Genomic DNA, 23872 nt, shown 5'->3' with positions numbered 1-23872 from the left:
CTGCGGTCTTATGGTTTCTCATCTCTAAGGAGCTCAAAGCTGGACTCTGCAGCACCATTTTATAACAGTTTAGAAATACGTGATCTTTAGCTGAGAAGCTTGGAAATTCCTAGGTCAATGGGCTGAGTATCCTCTACCATTACACATCAAATAATTCAGAGTACAAGGGGAAAAAAAATCATGGCTCAAAAAATAGCATAAATAAAATGTTCATGATATTTAAATTCTGAAAATTATCCCCTCCATCTGGAATGCATAAGCAATACACTGTAAATACCAGAATCAACTGTAACACAGGGAAAAACCAAAGTTTAGACACCCATCTTGGATCTTCTTCACTGTATGAAGAAAAATGAAGTGAATAAAATGAAAGCATTGCTTTCATTCTTACTTCATAATGATGTAGAGAAATATAGTCAATAACTTTATCTCAGAATCAGACCTCAGCACAGACAACTTTGGATTTTTATCTAAGTTTTTAAATAATTTCTCAGTACAACAGTTACTTCTTATAGAGTTGCCTCAGAACTCATGAATCCCGAACAGTATTGTCCCTGACTTTCAGGAACAGATAAATAGGAACTTTCAGAACATTGTAGGAGAATAATCTTTGGGATGTTCTTTAAACTATGAATTTCTGTAACCCTAAGTTTTATTTCCACTAAATATTCTAAATTCATGTGCTCCATTGGATTTTAATTATTTTGCGCTAGTTCTTAAATTATCTTCAATATTTTTTTTCCAGAAAAAGAAAGAAAAACATCATAATTTAGGAACTGAGAGTTTCATACCTCAGTGGCTTCCTTTGAATAATTTGGTTAATCTCGGCTATTAGCTTTGCACAAGACAGAAAATGATAAAAACATAAATCCTCCTCTGGCTTCTAGCAATTTCCTCCCCTGAAGTTAATGATGGTAGAGATACACCAACAGACTTAGGTTTTAGTGCTTATATTGAAATGGAAACTCTAAGACCTAAAGGCTACAGTATTAAGAGGCTAAATCACATTATTTACATGGATGGAAATATAATTGAAAGATAAGGAAAGTATCCTTGTGAGACATTTCAATGACCAAGATAAAGCCTACAGATAGTAGAAACCGGGCATCCAGTATGGTACAGCAAAAAAGGTGACATAGTGTTCTCTATTCTTCATCGGACATTGACTATCGCAAGCTAAGATATTGTGGCTAACATATTTTTTAACACACAAGCTTGCAAACAATTGCTTAAAACTGCCTCGCAAGCATGTTGTGTATTTCCTCATTAAGCATACTTGCTATAGTAATTGGTTACAAAAAAAAAAAAAAGCTCTTTTGATGTCTCCAACTTTTGCTGGGAATTGCAAGGTATTATTAAGGCACCATTTCTAACAGCTTTAAGGCATACGCCCAGAAAGCTATACATGTGTGCTCGCTGACTGTGGCCATTCTGTCATTTATACCATAACAGACTTATCTGGCAGCTCTGGAAATGCATCTCTTCTCCCAAATGGTTATGGAGTTATGGGGATATTACTTTTCGACGTCAGAAGTGAATCAACCTTTTCCGATGCTCTCAGCTACCCACAGAAATAGTAATACATAGTCTTTTTTTGAAGACTGAAGACACATTCTTCAGACAGTAACTTCTAAATCTAGATCCCCAGCCTGAATTTTCACAGAAAGCATCAAACCAGCTCATGTCATTGTCAGGGTAAAATACAAACGTTAAAGATTTTTATAAATGACAATTAAAGTACTAGCTGCATAGCTTTCTCTGAGGCTCTGTGCACACACTGATTTTGAAAAGTTGCAAACAGACAAGCCTACCCTATGTTAGCAAAAGGACTCCTAAAAAGAACCGAAGTGGGAGATTTATTGGGGTAGCATGATATAAGATGCTATTTTCTCTGTATTTAATTTGTAAAAAAAACATCTTTGCAGTAGATTTTCTTGTTAGATACACCATGATCACAGTGGAAATTTCAGGAGAAAAAACTATTGGTGCTATGAATTGAGAAAGATTGGTCCTGAAATACAGCTTGTTCTTTCTGTTCTGGAAAATTACATATCTTTGCTTCTGCAACAGTGTTTGTATCATTCCAGCCAAGCCACTCATAGCATTTTTTCTGATATGTTGTTAATCACATACTCTTTGTTCTTGCAGATGCCTTACCTGTTGTCTTTAGCTTGGTAGACAAAGATGCTGAGTGCTCATGATTGCATCTGAGGTCAATAGTTCCCCTCTGAACTTATTGCTATGTCATGTGAGGTGAATTGAAAAAAATGGATCCTTGTGTCTCAGACAGTGCACTCAAGAAAAGTAGATGCTTTTGATGTTAATATCTGTGAGCCTTTGAGTCTATATCCATAAAATAGGAACAATATCCTGTCTATGACATAGAAATTTAGGAAAACAAATTCACTATTTAAGAAACAGAAATTCAGAATAAGTGCCACAGAAAAATCCTTGTTGAAATTAATGCTTGTCTTTGAAATAAAGTCTGTGTAGCACACAGGAAACAAGTCATGAGACCACACATATATTTAAAATATTTCAGGCAAAATACAGAAAAGTTACTCCAAGCTCTTCCATACTACCTGTTCCCTACTGAATCAGTCATGCAGAGAAAAACAGTATGTGCTTCTGTAGTTGAAGCTGATATTACAAAGAGATTAGGTTGGAAAAAAAGTTCCTTCAGTCATACCTAAATGAAGATTGCAAAGTCATAGTACCTGTGATATTCTCTTAGTGTAGCTGTCTTTTCATAAGTACATAGCTGCACAGAAAGATCATCACAGGAATGACACAGCATCCTTGAGAAATAATAATAAAAAAGAACACTACCTTGAAGCCAAATCTATGAATAATTTGCAGAGTACTTCCTGCTTGTGTGAACACAATTGCAATACACTTATAAACAGGCATAAGACCAGCACAACTCAGAAAAATGACAAATCAGTTCACTAGTGAACCAACAAAACGGTAATAAAATGCTACTTGCTTCTCTGGACCACAGAGAATAAATGGTTTTCATGAATAAGAGTTTCAGCCATACATCCTCAATGAGTTGATGGGGGTAAAGGAAAACCAGCACTCTCTGTTCAATGAATCTTTGTTGTCCTGGCAGTAAAGCAGTTGCTTGATACAATCCTGAACAGCCATAGAATTACCCACAGTGGTAGAACAAAAGTGTTGGTTTTGCCTGATCTGAAATATCTTTAGCAGTTGTAAAGCACTACAGATAACTTGTCTGAGAGCAGATGGATTAATGCCTTCACTCCTTTTGTTAACTGGGTTCTCTGACCTGAGCAACAAGACTTATTAAAAGACATCCACCCCGTCCTTCCAAAGTCCTGGTCTACATGCTCCAACCAATGATAACTGGCTAACCTTCACTCATGCACTAAGAAAGGTAACTTCAGGCATTGCCCTCTGAGGCTATGAGAAAAAGTTGATTTAAAAGGCGGTAAGCATGGCTGTGCCAACACATAATTATTCTAGAATCACTTTCCTTTTGTTTTCCTATCTTATAGTCTTTATTTTGAACTTTAATCCCTAAAATACATCACCAGTTCATGGTAATATCAGAAGCTAAGGCACCACCACTTCTGTTAAACCACAATGTGTTGAACATCATAATATATTAGCCCTTGAAAATATCAGACTTATAATTTTACTGCAGTTTAAAATCAGCTGGCTTGCTTGATTTCACATTAAAGCATGATTAAGCATGACTCCCAAGTTCTTTACTTCCACATTCTTTTCTCAAAAACGTCAGAGAATTAGCTTCAAGACAAACATGAAGCTGAAACAAGTATCTTGCCAGGCATATATAGAAGAGAGTGAAAATATATTTTTCATAAAACTGTTTTCCCTTTTTGTTACATTCCTTGGTGCATTTTATAAAATTATTCTTTTCAAAGCATTATTTATTTTTTACATAACCTGTGAATTTAACTTTACTCATTCACATTTAACAAAGAATAAATTCCTTTTGCATGTGTGAATCAAACAGTGGTAGCAAATTAGACTGTCAAAATTCAGAATGAAAAAACTTTTCATTAGAAAGCAAAAGACCAATCTGTGCTTCTTTTGAAAAATTCTGTCCTTAAAATAATTAAACCTTACATGCATTTGACACCCATCCTATGAACAAGTCTTTATTTACATGGAATTTCCAATATTTTTAGCGTGACATTTTTATGTAGCAAATCTGATTTTGTAACTTTCCACAAATTGATGAAGCAGAATGAAAGACCTATCACAAAAATCTGCATTTCTGCAAGCATTTCTGATCAAATATTTTAGAATAATAGAAGATTCCTACCGGATCTTCTGTTTTGTGGTTATTCAGCAAATCAGATAGGAAATCATCATGAAGACTTTCTCTCCGAATCAATGTAAATTCACGTAGGAAAACTGCTCCTTGATTTTGGTCTCCACAAACCTAGAAGGAAAACACGATATTAGGAAAAGAAAAATCTAAATTCTGTCATAGACACAATCATAATATCCAGATAAATCAGATTAGAAGATTGAAATGTCCATTAATGGTCCTTTGCCTTCCATTACTAAACACATTCTAACCCATCAGCATTGCCATTAATGAAAACAAAGACACGCATTTAAAGAAAGTAAGTTAATAAATAATGTCCATTTACATGAGATTCTCTTCTAAAATAAGTTTCTATGTTGTTACTTACAGCTATGGTCTATAAGGCAGTTTTTTCAGTTTTCAGTACTTCACAACATATTTTGAAGGTCACTCAGCTTGAGAGAATAGTATGTTTTATCAAAATGGCTAAGAAAGAATACTTTGTACTTTAGTATTTGACAACAGGGACTGCAACTCTAGTATGAATCAGGTAAGTGTAACAATCATAAATAATTTATTTATATGACATACTGATTTATCTTCTTATAAAGGTATGTGAGATACACGTGCACGGCAATTGTGGAGTTCGGAGATTCTGGTTAACTTTTTCTGTTTCTCCATCTGAAGGACAAGATACTACAATCAGGAATGGTAGATACAATATTTCCTCATGCATTTAAGATAAGCACAGGACTTACAAATAGACTGTGGTTCTACTCACAAGTGCTGTACTGATAAATTTATTTTACTAAATAAATTTTACTAAGAAGAAAGTCCATGCTCTGCTGCTGTTATTATGACAATTTCTTGTATTTATCCTTTTGCACAGCCAGATGCCATAGTTACCCTGGCTCTACTTACACTAGCTGAGAAGTTCAGAGAAAAAGAAGAGACTGGGAGCACCATGAATATGATGTGCAGTGTCCCGGGGGAGGATGAAGTACAGGTTTGCCTTGCGACTCTCTACAAGTGAGTTGGTATTGCTGTTTGGGAGGAGGCAGTCCTCCCTGCCAGCTGGGAAGTGAGATCAGAGCTGCTGTAAACCTAATGCAGTTATAATGGGGTGACTAGAATCACAGAATCACAGAATGTTAGGGATTGAAGGGACCTCAAAAGATCATCTAGTCCAATCTCCCTGCCGAAGCAGGATTACCTAGATCATATCACACAGGAACACGTCCAAGCGGGTTTTGAATGTCTCCAGAGAAGGAGACTCCACAACCTCTCGGGGCAGCCTGTTCCAGTGTTCAGTCACCCTCACCGTAAAGAAGTTTGTCCTCATATTTAAGTGGAATCTCCTGTGTTCCAGCTTGCACCCATTGCCCCTTGTCCTGTCAGTGGATGTCACTGAGAAGAGCCTGGCTCCATCCTCATGACACTTGCCCTTTACATATTTCTAAACATTAATGAGGTCACCCCTCAGTCTCCTCTTCTCTAAGCTAAAGAGACCCAGCTCCCTCAGCCTCTCCTCATAAGGGAGATGTTCCACTCCCTTAATCATCTTCGTGGCTCTGCGCTGGACTCTCTCTAGCAGTTGCCTGTCCTTCTTGAACTGAGGGGCCCAGAACTGGACACAATATTCCAGGTGCGGCCTCACCAGGGCAGAGTAGAGGGGGAGGAGAACCTCTCTTGACCTACTAACCACACCCCTTCTAATACACCCCAGGATGCCATTGGCCTTCTTGGCCACAAGGGCACATTGCTGGCTCATGGTCATCCTGCTGTCCACTAGCACCCCCAGGTCCCTTTCCCCTACGCTGGTCTCCAACAGGTCTGCCCCCAACTTGTACTCATACAGGGGGTTGTTCTTGCCCAGATGCAGGACTCTACACTTGCCCTTGTTATATTTCATTAAATTTCTCCCCACCCAACTCTCCAGCCTGTCTAGGTCTCTCTGAATGGCAGCACAGCCTTCTGGTGTGTCAGCCACTCCGCCCAGTTTTGTGTCATCAGCGAACTTGCTGACAGTGCACTCTATTCCCTCATCCAACTCATTAATGAATATATTGAATAGTACTGGTCCCAGTACCGGCCCCTGAGGGACTCCACTAGACACAGGCCTCCAACTGGACTCAGTCCCACTGACCACCACTCTCTGGCTTCTTTCCTTCAGCCAGTACACAATCCACCTCACTACCCGATCATCCAGACCACGCTTCCTCAGTTTAGCTGCGAGGATGCTGTGGGAGACCGTGTCAAACGCTTTACCGAAATCGAGATAGACCACATCCACAGTTTTACCATCATCTATCCACCGGGTTATGTCCTCATAAAAGGCTACCAAGTTGGTTAAGCATGACTTCCCCTTGGTGAAGCCATGGTGACTGCCCCTAATGATCCCCCTATCCTTGATGTGCCTAGAGACAGCACCAAGGACAAGTTGTTCCATTACCCTTCCAGGGATGGAGGTGAGGCTGACCAGTCTATAGTTACCCGGGTCCTCCTTCTTGCCCTTGTTGAAGACTGGAGTGACATTTGCTTTCCTCCAGTCCTCAGGCACCTCTCCCATTCCCCAGGACTTAGCAAAGATGACGGAGAGTGGCCTAGCAATGACTTCCGCCAGCTCCCTCAGCACCCGTGGGTGCATCCCATCAAGGCCCATGGATTTATGGATGTCCGGATGGCTTAACCGGTCCCTGATCCAGCCCTCATCAACCAAGACAGACTCCTCCTCTATCCTGACTTCCTCTGAGACTTCAGGGGTCCGGGGCTCCTCAGGACAGTCTCCAGCAGTATAGACAGAGGCAAAGGCGGCATTCAGTAACTCCGCCTTCTTTTTATCCTCTGTCTCCAGGGCACCCACCTCATTCATCAGCGGGCCTACTAGAAGGAGATGAGCTAATAAAATTAAAGTGGAGGATGGGAATATCTTAACATGAAGTGGGTAATGGGAAGAAGTAAGAGTCCCTGAATCCAAACTTCATGCTGGGTAACATAGCAGACTTTTTCTTTGATGTAAGCCTCCTGTCTCTAGTAGTAAAATACAGGGCACCTAATTCTTTTGGTTACTTTGAGCACCTCTGCTGTAAATCTTAAGTTAAAAAAAAAAAGACCACTTTTCATAAAAGGAACAGAGTTTTACAAAATTTATACTTAGCTTCCCGTCTTCTGAATAACGTTGAGAGATACACCTATTGATACTACTCTTATATTATCATGTCATGGCAATGAAGAATCCTCAAGGGTGTCAGAGGAAGAAACATGCATGTGTCCAAAAAAAAAAGAAGCCTCGCTACTGACACATATTCTTTTTGTAATAAAAATTATGGACTAACCATTATCTTACAAATAAAAATGTCCCTGAAATAGCTCATATTTCATACAAATGTTTTATCCCAGGAGTGGCAAAAGATGTTGAACGATAAAAGTTATTTCAAGAAAGGAAATCTGTAGTTTTATTTTACTTTTAAATAACAGCCTCTACTTGTGATTTTAAACACTTGTGGTCAGCAAATGTAATGATAAAATTATGATTAATTAGGTTTTCTTACAATTTTGTGCTTCTAATTTCAGAAGTCAAATTACAAACAGTGTAAAAAAGTCACTTCTTCACCAATGAGTCACCTTTGTACCTCACTTATTTTGCCCTTATACAAATATAACCAGATTCTGCAAAATTTTTTCCTTATAAGAGCAGTCAGCTTCCTGTTATTACAATTTCTCACTGGTTTTCAAAAAGAAACCAAACCTACTGAAGTACTGCTATCTTCCTAAGTTATCAATGGTTAAATTAAGGCTTCATAAAAAACGCATCCGCAGTATCAATAATCTCAATAAAGTACTGCTAAGCTATAAAACTTAACTATTATCCCTAACATTCTGTGATTCTGTGATTCTGTGATTTACCATACCCATATTAATGCTTTAACTGCTGATAATTACATGGGAGGGAAGCAGATGCCAGAGGCACTATTTGGAAAGATCAGACACACCAAGAGAGTCAAAAAAAGACATTGGGAAACTGAGGATGAAGGAAGAAGATGAGAAATAAAAAAAAAAAAGAAAAGCAGTAATGAAAGCATGATTTTTCTCAGCAAATCTGAATGATAAAGTTTTGAAAAAGGAGAGAACCAAAAAGCATGCAGTCATCTAAAAAAGGTTATTCTCCTCTTGATTTATATTGTACACTTTTCTGCTTTGAGCAGTAGTTCCTCAGAGTTCCTCCTCACTGTAACTTACACATTTGCTGATGAAACTTAGTCCTAGTAGAGTATACAATCATAGAATGGTTTGGGTTGGAAGGGACCTTAAAGATCATCTTGTTCCAACCCTCCTGCTATGGGCAGGGACACCTTTCCACTAGACCAGGTTGCTCAAAGCCTCATCTATTCTGGCCTTAAACACTGCCAGGAAGGGGGCATCCACAACTTCTCTGGGCAACCTGTTCCAGTGTCTCACCACCCTCACAGTAAAGAATTTCTTCCTAATATCTAATCTAAATCTACCCTCTTTCAGTATGGCCATCCTTACTGAGAGAGCTGGAATCAATCGGTTTAAGGTGAGTGTCAGTAAATTGGATCAATATCCAGAAAGACTGTTTTTCCTTTTTCAAGTTTCCTTAACATCTTGGCTACATATATATCACCACTTCATTCTCTCAGTAAACCTATTATCATTCTAAGAGAGCCACCACATCTCTTATCTCTGTTCCTTCAGTTTAGATCAGACAAGCTTAGAAAACCGGCTCCAAAAACAAGGCAACTGACCCCTTCTTAAGTAGTGAGCAAACCATACGAAGAAAGACTGTCCTGGCAGAAATCTGACCGCAGCAGCGATCACCTGCAGCAATACACATCTTTTCAAGAACCTGCAAACAACATTGGAAATGAGGTTTTGCTAATGCATACATGAAGATCAACAGCATAGCACCAAAGTTTCTCAGCATGAGGAAGCTATCTGCGTATTCAAATGCTCTGCTGACTTTACAAAGAAAACTTTTATATTTATAATTAACTATTTGGGCACATCCCAGGAGTATTTCCAGGGTAACAGTTGCTCAGTTGAAGCTCTTCTTATTTTGGATATTCAAAGCCCAAAGCACACAGAAAATTATTACTAGCATCTAAACTTGAGGCAAAAAAAATATGTACTGGTTTATTAAAAAATGTTTCTTCTGACAAAACGATTTTAAAAATCAGGTTCTTTAAGCTTACTGGGTTTTTTTGAGAGGCCTAGAATGTCTTGACAATGATAAGGATTACTTTTCCTTATTAATAGTATTCTTAGGCATGAATCTCTTGGATTTTATGACAGAAACAAATTAGAACATGAAGCATGTGACAGAAATTAAGTATTAGATACCAGAAAGGTAACAATGACATTTATAGTGAGGGATGAGGAATGCAGGCTTTTATCAAGCCACGTTGTGAAACATCCTTTTTGGTTTAAACTCCACTCTAAACAGCATACTAACTTGCACATGTATTTCAACTCTGAATTACTCTCAATCAAAGCTAACATTCCACTTTATTGCCTGAACACTTCCAAGTGAAAGAATGACACACTTTTATATAGGTGACAAGAGCTTTTCTGCATCCCTCAGCCCTGCAAGACACAATCATGTAAGAAGGAAAGGAATCCTAGAAGACTCACAGGTGTGTCAAGCAGCTAGCTCCTAGCTGCCAAATAAACTTGATTAGTACCACTGGTGCCTCAAGAAAATGTCTAACAAAATCTCATAGGGAGTTCTGAAATAAGAAAATTATTATCGTTGCCTTTAATCTTCCATGGTTATGTGCTGCAGTTTTGATCCAATTTTTTTATTTCTTTATTCTTCAAAACGGAATGAGGGTGGGTAGACAGGGTTACAAGCTCAATACGAGGTCCCAAATTTAGAAGTGATTATAGTCAGGCTCCAAGTCTGAATTCTGAAAGCTGTTTGTCTTTACCAAAGTCCATGAAAGAACTGAAAATATGCAGAGATTTTACAGCCTGATTCTGCCACTGTTAATCATTCTGAACACTTTTCATTCCTCCACAGAGAGCGAGAAAGCTATGCAAGATTTAAAATCTATTCTGTATGTTTCCTTCTGGGAATTTCTTGGGTATAAGCACACTATGCTTTTCAGAGGAATACCTGCAAAAGGAAATACTACCCTATTTAATTAAGGACAACACTCTCCAAAAGCTATGTTTCTGTATTACACATTAATACAGTGGTCCTTCAGAAATGCTGAAAATTTTCCAAACAGATTTTCTAGGTCTCCATAGGGAAACATGCAGGCCCAAGTAATCAGAGAGGCTATGTCAATTCATTTGTACTAGGGTTGATAATTTGAAGACTTTACTGTCATGAAGTCAGCTCTTGCTTTAAACTGAAGAGTACAAGAATCCATGTCTAATGTGAATTGAGAGATAAGCTAGGCTCCAAAAAAAACCCTGATTTTTAGGCAGAGATAGTAATACCTCCAGCTTAATTTTTCTTTCTCTTTTACCATGGCGTCCTCACAGATAGAACTACGGCTGTGAAGGTGATTGTTCTCCCCATGAAAATTCCCTTCCCTTCTATAAAATTTGATTCTGTTTGGATTCAGTCCAAATAAATGGTTTTCTTGCCAAAACAACAACAAGAACAAAACAAAATAGCTTTTTTTTTTTCCTTTCATCTTTGGGAGGTCAGACAAGATGATTTGTTTCATTTCTAGGCCACTGTAACAAAATTAAAGGAAACTGTGGGCTATTGTAATAAATCTGCAACGGGTGATGAGGTTAAGTTCCCAGTGACCACATAACCCAATGACAAATGTGGTCATGTGGGTGTAGATAGCTTATACATGAGCATCTCCACTACTGGCATGCTGGACAGTCACCTACTGGAATGTTGTCACTGTAGAGAAAATATTTAACACCACGTGAGAAGGCAGGAGAAAACTCAGGTAATTGTACACATGACTCATGCAGTCACAGCAAGTAGAAAGCTTATAAGAAAGTAGTCAGATACTCAGGATGTTCTCTGTGATTTCGTCTCACCTTCAATTCTTTATTACCCTTGGAAGAAGTTCAGCATCTCTGCTGAAGGTCAAAGAGACTGTTCCAGGTCAAAGCTAACTGCTATCAGCAGAACTTCTTCCTATCTTTGCTGTTAGTCTGGTTTGAAGGGGAGTTCTCTTTTTTCGTGTGGATTTTAAGGTAACCTTTAGAGGTTAGATTCTCAGCTTTACTTGGCATGGATAGTTAGTAGCTGTTTCTTGCCTTACAACCCTTACATTTTATGGCTTTGATTCTCAGCTTGTTAACTTTCATTTAAATAGAAGAAAGGATTGTCTAGATTTACAAATTAAATGAGTCCTAAGCTAGCATTTTTCACTACTGCAGTATCTTCTTCTGACATCTCAAAATGTCCTGGGAAGTATAAGTTATATGACAAAAACAAACAAACAAACATATCTTTACCCCTGTGGAAAACAATTTTTCCAGAGACCTGAATATCAACAACATTGCTTTCTGATTCCATTTTTTCCAAACAGTGATGATATTATTGTTTCTGAATTAACAGCCTGTCTCTTCGGAAACTGGCTACTGTTTGTAGTGGCTTTGTAGGTTTAGAATTTTTAAAGAGAGAAGGAGGTTCTTATTTGGCTTCCCTGAAGGTGCCCACAAAGTGCTTCAAAATACAAATCCAAATAGCAATTTACTTCCCAAGCGAATGTTTTATTCAACAGTGAAATGTTCCCACCAGAAATCTTTTTGCTTGTCTTGAAATATATTTAATCTTTTTTTCTTTCCTCCCTGCCTTTCCACAGAGACTGAATTCATGATTATCTTAATGGTAATGTCCTGACTTCTTTTAAAGCTCTGTGAAGGAAATGTGGCTTTGTGGTAATTATGTTCAGTTCTTAAACAGCCACAACAGAAGAGTCTAGTTAATGTATTAATTGAAGGAATTATTTAAGCTCCATTTCAGTCTCTCATTATGAATGAACAAAAGAAACAAAAAGTGATTTGCACTCAAGAATTACAGCATGAACTGTCCCTCAAACAAAACCACCAGCTACTAACATCTTGGACAGACATCAGCAATGATGGGGATAAATTTGTAAAGCATGCACACGCCTACACTTGACCCACAGTGTACCAAGGGAGAAAGCCAATACGACCCCATTAAATGGAGTGGCAAAAATGCAGAATGCACAAAAACACAGCAATTCTCCTGCTGCCAAGCAACCTTGGCCAAAAAATAAGGTGGGAGGGGGGAAGTGGAGAAAGAACAAGAAAAAGAAGGAAAATAAAAAAAGAGGAGACTGTGAGGAAAAAAAGGTGAAGTCACATAGAAGCAAACAAATCAAAGTTATACAATTCCTTTTAAATCCTCCTGATTAGAACCTTCTTTCTAGCTGTAGTTAACATAAAATGCACAGACATTAGAAAGCTTCATGAACAATGGAGCTGGAATTCACGAAGCTGGAATTATATTTGAGAACATGATCTAGTTTCTCATTTACTGCATACACAAAAGATATTTAGATGGGTATGACACGTGTTCCTCAAGCAAGTTATTAAAAAAAAAAATCAAACTACTGTGGTTTGAGCAAGATTGTGTCTCAACTCAAGACAGATTTGCTTTCCAAAATATGCCAAAGAGTGTTCAAAATACTTGAAAGCAGACACATGAATTGCTATGTGACACACAATTAACGGAAACCAAGACATACAGTTGGAGAACTCATTTTCTACCACTTGTTTTGTTGCCTCACCTGGCTGACCAGCAACAGGTAAGGAATGGTTAACTCCACTGTAATTTTTCAAAGGATGAATCAGCTTTAAAATGGTCAGAAGCAGTATGTGCCATGTGAGAAAGTGGAGCAAGAAACAGCTTCAGAAATTATTCTGCAAGCTTCAGCATGTTCATTTATCAATGTGCCGTGTTGCTGACCTGCAATATCCTCCTAAAGGCCAGAACTAACAACAAACTACGGAAAATTTCATGATTAAATAATCATCTTGGATTAGCAAGATCAGTCATTTCCAGATGCTATATAATCAGCATTACTTAATTTCAAATGATCATCAGCATGAAAGACAGCAGAAAACAAGACTTACCATTGTTTTGCAATGTATATCATAATTAGCTGTACTTGTGCTATTACAATTTATTGCACTTGGTATTTTTGTGCATGACAGAAGAAATGCTACTAATACAACTTTCCTGTAGTAAGGAAATAATAAATGCAAATGTGCATCCAGGAAAATAATTACATTAGATAATATGATTTAATCGAGAGATCAAATAATTTAAAGAAGTCCTTGTTGTTCTTCATTGAATCCCATTGCTCAGAGACTTTTATTTCAGCTGAACTACAAAACCATAGAATCGTTTTGGTTAGAAAGGACCTTTAAGATCATCGAGTCCAACTGTTAACCTAACACTACCAAGTCCACCATTAAACCATTTCCCTAAGCACCACATCTACTTGTCTTTTAAATACCTCCAGGGATGGTCACTCCACCACTTCCCTGGGTAGCCTGTTCCACTGCTTGACAGCCTTTTTGGTGAATAAATTGTTCCTGATGTCCAATCTAAACCTTCATTGTCTCAACATGAGGCCGTTTCCTCTTGTCCTATCACTTGTTACCTGGGAGAAGAGACTGACACCCGCCTCACTACCACCTCCTTTCAGGTACTTGTAGACAGCAATAAGGTCTCCCCTGAGGCTCCTTTTCTCCAGACTAAACAACCCCAGTTGCCTCAGACACTCCTCATAAGACTTGTGCTCTAGACCCTTCACCAGCTTCGTTGCCCTTCTTTGGACTCACTCCAGCACCTCAATGTCTGTCTTGTAGTGAGGGGCCCAAAAGTGAACACAGTATTCAAGGTGCGGCCTCACCAGTGCCGAGTACAGAGGGATGATCACTCCCTTAGTCCTGCTGGCCACACTATTTCTGATACAAACCAGGATGCTATTGGCCGCCTTGGCCACCTGGGCACACTGCTGGTTCATGTTGAGCCAGCTGTCAATCAGCACCCCCAGGTCTCTTTCCGCCGGGCCGCTCTCTAACCACTCTTCCCCCAGCCTATAGCGCTGCATGGGGTTGTTGTGGCCGAAGTGTAAGACCTGGCACTTGTTCCTGTTGAACCTCATGCCATTGGTCTCGGCCCATCCATCTAACCTGCCCAGATCCCTCTGTAGGGCCTTCCTACCCTCCAGCAGATCAACACTCCCACCCAGCTTGGTGTCGTTCGTGAATTTACTGAGGGTGCACTTGATCCCCTCATCTAGATCATTGATAAAGATATTAAACAGAACTGGCCCCAGTACTGTGCCCTGGGGAACACCACTTGTGACTGGCCACCAACTGGATTTAACTCCATTCACAACAACTCTTTGGGCCCAGCCATCCAGCCAGTTTTTTACCCAGCGAAGTGTACACCCGTCCAAGCCACAAGCAGCCAGCTTCTCCAGGAGAATGCTGTGGGAGACGGTGTCAAAGGCTTTACTGAAGTCTAGGTAGACAACATCCATACCCTTTCCTCTAGGCTTCTTTCTTCTATTTTGACTGAGTTTTGGAAGAGGAAACTGGCAAGTTCTCCAGAAGCATTTCATCAGACTTTCTGGGCACTCTAAGAACAATATTTACTCATGAAAATAAAATTTCACAATGATAATTTTCACATATTCTTCAGGACTTGAATCTTGGGCTTTTGTGACCCAAGACCAATGAACACCAAAACAACTTTTCAGCGAAGTAATCAAACTACTTATTACAGAATCACAGAATCACAGAATGTTAGGGATTGGAAGGGACTTCGAAAGATCATCTAGTCCAATCCCCCTGCCGGAGCAGGATTACCTAGATCATATCACACAGGAACGCGTCCAGGTGGGTTTTGAATGTCTCCAGAGAAGGAGACTCCACAACCTCTCGGGGCAGCCTGTTCCAGTGTTCGGTCACCCTCACCGTAAAGAAGTTTTTCCTCATACTTATGTGGAACCTCCTGTGTTCCAGCTTGCACCCATTGCCCCTTGTCCTGTCAGTGGATGTCACTGAGAAGAGCCTGGCTCCATCCTCATGACACTTGCCCTTTACATATTTCTAAACATTAATGAGGTCACCCCTCGGTCTCCTCTTCTCCAAGCTAAAGAGACCCAGCTCCCTCAGCCTCTCCTCATAAGGGAGATGTTCCACTCCCTTAATCATCTTCGTGGCTCTGCGCTGGACTCTCTCTAGCAGTTCCCTGTCCTTCTTGAACTGAGGGGCCCAGAACTGGACACAATATTCCAGATGCGGCCTCACCAGGGCAGAGTAGAGGGGGAGGAGAACCTCTCTTGACCTACTAACCACACCCCTTCTAATACACCCCAGGATGCCATTGGCCTTCTTGGCCACAAGGGCACATTGCTGGCTCATTGACATCCTGCTGTCCACTAGCACCCCCAGGTCCCTTTCCCCTACGCTGCTCTCCAACAGGTCTGTCCCCAACTTGTACTCATACATGGGGTTGTTCTTGCCCAGATGCAGGACTCTACACTTGCCCTTGTTATATTTCATTAAGTTTCTCCCCGCCCAGCTCTCCAGCCTGTCCAGGCTCTCTGAATGGCCGCGCAGCCTTCCGTTGTGTCAGCCACTCCTCCCAGTTTTGTGTCATCAGCGAACTTGCTGACAGTGCACTCTATTCCCTCATCCAACTCATTAATGAATATATTGAATAGTACTGGTCCCAGTACCGACCCTTGAGGGACTCCGCTAGATACAGGCCTCCAACTGGACTCTGTCCCATTGACCACCACTCTCTGGCTTCTTTCCTTCAGCCACTTCACAATCCACCTCACTACCCGATCATCCAGACCACGCTTCCTCAGTTTAGCTGCGAGGATGCTGTGGGAGACCGTGTCAAACGCTTTACCGAAATCGAGATAGACCACATCCACAGCTTTACCATCATCTATCCACCGGGTTACGTCCTCATAAAAGGCTATCAAGTTGGTTAAGCATGACTTCCCCTTGGTGAAGCCATTCTGAGTGCCCCTAATGATCCCCCTATCCTTGATGTGCCTAGAGACAGCACCAAGGACAAGTTTTTCCATCACCTTTCCGGGGATGGACGTGAGGCTGACCGGTCTATAGTTACCCGGGTCCTCCTTCTTGCCCTTTTTGAAGACTGGAGTGACATTCGCTTTCCTGCAGTCCTCAGGCACCTCTCCTGTTGCCCACGACTTAGCAAAGATGATGGAGAGTGGCCTAGCAATGACTTCCGCCAGCTCCATCAGCACCCGTGGGTGCATCCCATCAAGGCCCATGGATTTATGGACGTCCAGATTGCTTAATTGGTCCCTGACCCAGCCCTCATCTACCAAGACAGATTCCTCCACTATCCTGACTTCTTCTGGGGCCTCAGGGGTCCAGGGCTCCTCAGGACAGCCTCCAGCAGTATAGACAGAGGCAAAGAAGGCATTCAGTAACTCCGCCTTCTTTTTATCCTCTGTCTCCAGGGCACCCACCTCATTCATCAGTGGGCCTGCATTGCCTCTAGTGTTGGTTTTAGCTGCAATGTATTTGAAGAAGCCCTTTCTGTTGTCCTTGACCTCTCTTGCAAGGTTTAGTTCCAAGGAGGCCTTAGCTTTCCTAGTTGCCTCCCTACATCCTCTAACAACAGACTTATATTCCTCCCAAGTGGCCAGCCCCTCTTTCCATGATCTGTACACTCTCTTCTTCCACTTGAGTTTGCCCAGCAGTTCCCTGTTTAACCATGCAGGTCTCCTGGTACCCTTCCTTGACTTCCTACCTGCTGGGATGCTCTGATCTTGAGCTCGGAAGAAGCAGTCCTTGAATGCTAACCAACTATCTTGGGCCCCCTTACCTTCTAGTACCCTGTCCCATGGGATTTCCCCTAGCAATTGCTTGAAAAGGCCAAAGTTGGCCCTACTGAAGTCCAGGGTTGTGATTCTGCTAGCTATTCTGTTCCTGCCACATGAGATCCTGAACTCTACCATCTCATGGTCACTACAACCAAGGCTGCCCTCAACCTTCACCTTTTCAACCAGACCCTCCTTGTTAGTAAGGATAAGATTCAGCAGCGCTCCTCTCCTAGTTGGCTCCTCCACCATTTGCATCAGAAAGTTATCATCAATGCACTGGAGGAACCTCCTGGACTGAGGATGGCTGGCTGAGTAGGCCTCCCAGCAAATATCAGGGTAGTTGAAATCCCCTGTGACAACCAGGGCCTGTAATTGAGAGACTGCTCTCACCTGCCTGTAGAAGGCCTCATCACCCTCCTCATCCTGATCCGGTCGCCTGTAATAGACACCCACAACAGTATCACCCTTGCCAGCCTGCCCCTTAATTCGCACCCGCAAATCTCAACTCGCTCCTGATCCGCCCCTGGATAGAACTCAATACATTCTGGTTGCTCACTCACATAAAGAGCAACTCCACCACCTCTCCTTACTGGCCTGTCTTTCCTGAACAGGACATAGCCATCCATGACCACATTCCAGTCATGCGAGGCGTCCCACCAAGTCTCTGTGATTGCCACTAGATCATAGCCCCCCGACCGAACACGGATTTCCAACTCCTCCTGTTTATTCCCCATGCTGCGTGCATTGGTGTACAGGCATTTCAGGGAGCGAGCTGAGCACACCGATTTCACCCTAGGGGGATGGGAGGCCTCCTGGTCTACCTCAACACTAGAGCGTTGCCCCAGTGGTGCAAGCCCAGCTACAACCCCATTCCCCTTCGAATCTAGTTTAAAGCTCTCTGAATGAGCCCTGCTAATTCCTGTCCCAGAACCCTTTTGCCCCTACGACATAAACCTTTCCCATGTATTACCGTCACGCCTGGTGTCATAAAACCAGCCATTATCAAAGAACCCAAAGCCCTGCCTGCAGCACCAGTCTCGTAGCCAGGCGTTAATAGAGAGAATCCTACTATTCCATCCCACGTCATCACCTGAAAATGGAAGGAGGGAGGAGAAAACAACTTGCGCCCCAGACTCTTTCACCAACCGTCCTAGGGCCTTGTAGTCTTTCTTCATCCCCCTCAGACTATGGGATGCAACTTCTTCCCTACCTGTCTGGAAGATCAGCAGGGGGTAGTAGTCTGTCGACTGCACCAGGTTGGGGAGTTGCCTGGTGATATCCCTGATTCGGGCTCCAGGCAGGCTGCAGACCTCCCTGTGCTTATTCTCCCTTATTCTGCTTCTTTTTTACTGCTAAACTTTATTATGTTACAGAATAATGAACTCTGCAGAAAATTCGTTATGGACTTTGGCTCATACCCTAGTTACACAGAGTTCAAAGACTGGTGATTGAAGGTCCTGTTTATTCTATTGTATCTGTATCATATTAATGCAAAATAAGGGAATTATCACAACATAATTCTTTGCAAGGTGGAGTTCTTTATGCAAACCACAATTTGTTCACTAGTCTTGTCATATTGTTGGGCCTCTGACCATCTCTCTGCGTTATTACAGACTAGAACTTCAGGAATGTCCTATCAGACCACTGTTGGGTATTTATTACATTTATGCTATTTTCCGCTAATCAAATCATACAATATTTACAGCAAGCTAGATACTTTGAATAAACAGCCAACATAGACATTAGAAAACAGTAGCAACACTATCTTAATGATAATGATAATGCAATTCAATCAGATTTCTTTATAATAAAGCATGAAAAATTCTATTCAGTCCAGGAGAGCATGGTTTTTCTTGGCTGTGTAGCTAAACTACCATTGCTTCCAACAATACAATGATTGGCTTTGTTTGTATTTTGCAATCAGATTCATAAGCTTTTGTTACAGCTTGCACAATGCTTAAATAGACGCCAGGATTTTCTCATGCTCATGAAATATTAAGACATCCAGTAAGAAAAGTATCAGAATGGGTAGCTTCATGGCATGAGATTTTGTGTAAATCTTTCCACTGTGATTGTCCTTGTATTAGAAGACTTGATCCATAGACTCTTAGGAATCTTTTTCTTCACATTGGATTTTATGTCCTGTATTTTAGTTTAAAAATACATTTGATGAGATTTGTAATGCTTTCTGCCAATGGTAAGACTGGTTTCAATAACTTTAGAGTCTTTTTCATTCTGAACAGTATGTGGATATAGGAGTTGGTTTTTTTTTTCCCTTGGGGGGAAAAAAAAAAAGCAGCTTTGTCTTTATAGGGTTGGAGGTTTCCTTTTTATCTTTCCATATTTAGTATACCAAACCTCTGTCACATGTGTTATCAATAAAGTCAGCTGGGTCACACTTTTGCAATCACAATTTCTAACTTCTCTCAGATCTAAATAAGGAGCTGAATGGTTTCTGGGGATGATGATAGGGGGCCTGGGTATTTGACACAAACTAGGAAGTAAAAGACCAGATATCCAGCTGGAGTAAATTAGCACGGCTTCATTTAAGCTATTGATTTATACCAGCTGAAGAATCATACCTGCTTTAACAAAAACACTCTTTTTGTAAATTCACAGCAGGACTTTCTAATTGTTTATTCATCTTCCCATACATCTTTCTCGCTGTAATGTTTAGCAAAATACTTTGTCTCTAATTCACTTTTCAGAATATTTCAGTCCCAGTTGTCCGAGTGCAGTGGGCAGTGACGCAGCAGATGCTCAATGCTATGAGCTGGTGCATCCAGCCAGAGAACATCTTTCCCACGCCCTTCCCAGCTCATGATAAACCCCACCGCCTCTCCCAAGCACAACCAAGGTCCCCTTCACCACCTGCATTTCAGGATGTCTCCCTAGCTGCGCATATAACAGAGTACCCCTTTTACACTGTATTGTGTTCCTACAGTCAGTAATAAGAGAATTTTCTAGAACATGAGTCACATACCTTTTGTGTCAGAGTTATTTGAAGCTTGTCTTGTGTTAGATACACCTCTTAGTCTCATCAGATGGTGTTTGACAGCATTTTCAGAGTTTCATAGTATTGAAGGCCAGAGGCCACATCCATTATCAGGCTATACAGTTCTAGACATATAATTCCCGCATTAAGCCATCAATGTACTCTGCATTACTCATCAATAACTTTTAGATGAAAGAAAATACATCTTTTAGGAGAAGCATACAGTCTCAAAATGCATCTGGTCACCTGATGATTAGGGAGCATGCAATAATATCCTGTACTAGCATAAGTATATTGTACAAGAGAGAGAGTCATTACACCAGAATTCCCTCCTAAAATGCTTTTCAGTGCAGTTTGTCACACCTCTCTGTTTAAAACATGTACAGCTTAACTAAAAACCAATTGTGGTATATGCGAGTGTCCTGGTTGTGGCTGGAGTAGAGTTAATTTTCTTCCTACTAGCTGGTATAGTGCTGTGTTTTAGATTTAGTCTGAGAATAATGTTGATAACACACTGATGTTTTAGTTGTTGCTAAGTAGTGCTTACGCTACTCAAGGACTTTTTAGCTTCTCATGCCCTGCCAGCGAGAAGCTGGGAAGAGGCACAGCCAGGACAGCTGACCCAAACTGGCCAAAGGGATATTCCATATCATATGACGTCATGCTCAGTATATAAACAGGGGGGAGTTGGCCACGGGGTGCCATGGCTTGGGAACTAGCTGGGCATCAATCAGCGGGTGGTGCGCAATTGTGCTGTGCATCACTTGTTTTGTATATTCTTTTATCATTATTCTATTATTATTATTACTACTATTATTATTATTACTACTACTATTATTCTCTTCCTTTTCTGTCCTACTAAACTGTCTTTATCTCAGCCCACGAGTTTTACCTTTTTTTTTCCCGATTCTCTCCTCCATCGCACTGGGAGGGGAGTGAACAAATGGCTGTGTGGTTGTTTTAGCTGCCTGCTGGGTTAAACCACAAGAGTGAGTGAAAGAAATACCAACTATAGAAAGTATAACATCCAGCAGCTACTCAGAGCTGCTAGAAGATTACGGCGTGTATTTAAGGTTAAGGCATAGACAGAGGCAGAATCCAGCAGCCAAGAGAGTCTGCACAGAGGCAGACAGAGCAGAGAACCAAACAGCCTCTCAGTAAACTCCCAAATACCTGCCATGAGGCTGCTCTGAGGGCCTGCTTGGTTTCAAGGAGTTTGAAATTGACTCTTTCCCAGCCTGAAGCTACTGGCATTGATATGGAATCCACATAGAACAGGAAAATTTATCCTGTCTGTTCAGGGTTTCATTTGTATCCCAGAGTAAAATACCTTGATCTGGGATTCTAAAAGACACTTTTTACTTTCAACTCTCCTGTCTATCACAACCCAGAGTAAAATGCATCACTCCTTGCAGGGATTATCTCTGAAAGAAACAAAAGATGCACAGGAGTTTCCGGATAAAAAGTCCACAACACATCAAAAATCCAGACGGAAAGAATTTTGCTGTTGACCTAAACCTCTTGTCAGCTTTCACTAGCAGTCCTTACTGCTGCACTTTTTAGACAAACCACCTTTAATATGCTAATTCTGTATTTTCTGCTAGTTTTAAGGGAATATCCCACTAGTATACAAGTAACTGAGTACCCTGCCAAACACAGTGTCTCATTTCATCAATACTGTGGGTCTATCAACTCAGAATTCAGATGCCACTGTCCAATCCTCCAAGCTGCCCAGAAGCTGTACAGCTGAAACAGGCTGGTGTTGTGATCTCACTCACCCAAGAGAACCGAGCTGTGAAACTTACTAGCACAGGATGAACTGAATATAGTATGATTGAAATGGAAATAGATTAGAACAGAACCAGACATGTAAGTTAATATGAAAAGCATACAGGGTTACCACAGTGAATGATAACACACACTGGAATGTGTAAGTACCTGTTAAGGTTCAGGGAACAAGAAAAGCAGACACATCTATATGTTCCGTTTGAAAAAGGCAGATTATACTATGTCTGCTCACTGTATCTGTACTTTTGACCGAAGTCACTAATTTCTCAAGCTGGATATGTACCGCAGAACCAGATGAACACTAGTCTGATTCACAGAATCACACAGAATCACAGAATGTTAGGGATTGGAAGGGACCTCGAAAGATCATCTAGTTCAATCCCCCTGCTGGAGCAGGATTGCCTAGATCATATCACACAGGAACGCGTCCAGGCGGGTTTTGAATGTCTCCAGAGAAGGAGACTCCACAACCTCTCGGGGCAGCCTGTTCCAGTGTTCGGTCACCCTCACCGTACATCACATTCAGGATGTCGCTGCTAGTATACTAGAAAACAAGCTTTTGATGACATCTGATATTCCTGTTACAATACATTCTAGAGAATTTATTGTGTACTTTTCTAAATTAGAAGCTATTATTTCTATTTAGCCTATTTACTGGACCTTGTTTCACATAGAAGTGACATATTTCCTAATAAGAAACTGATTTGTCTTTCGACAACCATCTGGTACATTAACAAGAAGTTTTGAACATCAAGCAGATAATTTTTTGGGTTTTAATCTGTAAGTTTTACAGTTATATTAGCAAAACAAGGAAACAGAAACTAGACTGCCTTCATTCAGAAATAAGTTGTTATATTGAGTATCTTCATTTAAGGATGCGACAAAGTAATGTACTCATGATCTTCATCATGAAGGTCAGGAAGACTCCATCACTAAGCAGAAGTGGATAAATCCATGAAGTTAAAAGCTCCTGGATTTTAAACTTTGAGGTTTAAACTGGAAGAATGTCGTCTATGAACAGGCGGAGTATATACTTTTCCATATTTGTTTAATCACACTCCGCTGTAGACCTCCTGAAGATAGCTATTAAAGAACTTAAATGTTGTAGATGCATATCAACATTCAGTGACAATTTGTAGTAGAGTATCTGGCACAAATAACAGTATACAAAACACGGCATCAACTCCTATTCAGAAGCCCAGATCCAGGCCATTATAAGAAGTGAAGGAAAAATTCTTTCACAGAATAGAATCACAGAATAGTTTGAGTTGGAAGGGACCTTAAAGATCATCTAGTTCCAGCCCCCCCTGCCACAGGCAGGGACACCTTTCCACCAGACCAGGTTGCTCAAAGCCCCATCCAGCCTGGCCTTGAACACTGCCAGGGACAGGATGCCCAGATTCTCTGGGCAACCTGGGCCAGTATCTCACCACCCCCACAGTAAAGAATTTCTTCCCAATATCTAATCTAAATCTCCCCTTTTTCAGTTTAAAACGGTTCCCCCTCGTCCTATGACTCCATGCCCTTGTAAAAAGTCCCTTTCCAGCTTTCCTGTAGCCCCTTCAGGTAATGGAAGGTGCTAGAAGGTCTCCCTGCAGCCTTCTCTTCTCAAGGCTGAACAGCCCCAACTCACAGAATCACAGAATCACAGAATCACAGAATGTTAGGGATTGGCAGGGACCTTGAAAGAAAGATCATCTAGTCCAATCCCCCTGCCGGAGCAGGATTACCTAGATCATATCACACAGGAAAGCGTCCAGGCGGGTTTTGAATGTCTCCAGAGAAGGAGACTCCACAACCTCTCGGGGCAGCCTGTTCCAGTGTTCGGTTACCCTCACTGTAAAGAAGTTTGTCCTCATATTTATGTGGAACCTCCTGTGTTCCAGCTTGCACCCGTTGCCCCTTGTCCTCTCAATGGATGTCACTGAGAAGAGC

At 41.1% G+C, this 23872-nt stretch overlaps 1 protein-coding gene across 1 annotated transcript in view; it reads right to left on the bottom strand.

The window, feature by feature from the left end:
* The window catches only part of ADAMTSL1 (ADAMTS like 1), a 518348-nt gene that overhangs the window by 379588 nt on the left and 114888 nt on the right, over positions 1–23872 (bottom strand). The window contains 1 exon segment of the mRNA XM_068422922.1: positions 4313–4432. Within this exon segment, the coding sequence (XP_068279023.1) occupies positions 4313–4432 (120 nt within the window).

The sequence above is a fragment of the Nyctibius grandis genome, chromosome Z, assembly GCF_013368605.1.
Source record: "Nyctibius grandis isolate bNycGra1 chromosome Z, bNycGra1.pri, whole genome shotgun sequence".
NCBI classification, from domain to species: Eukaryota; Metazoa; Chordata; class Aves; order Nyctibiiformes; family Nyctibiidae; genus Nyctibius; species Nyctibius grandis.
This window is presented reverse-complemented; position numbering and strand designations above follow the sequence as displayed.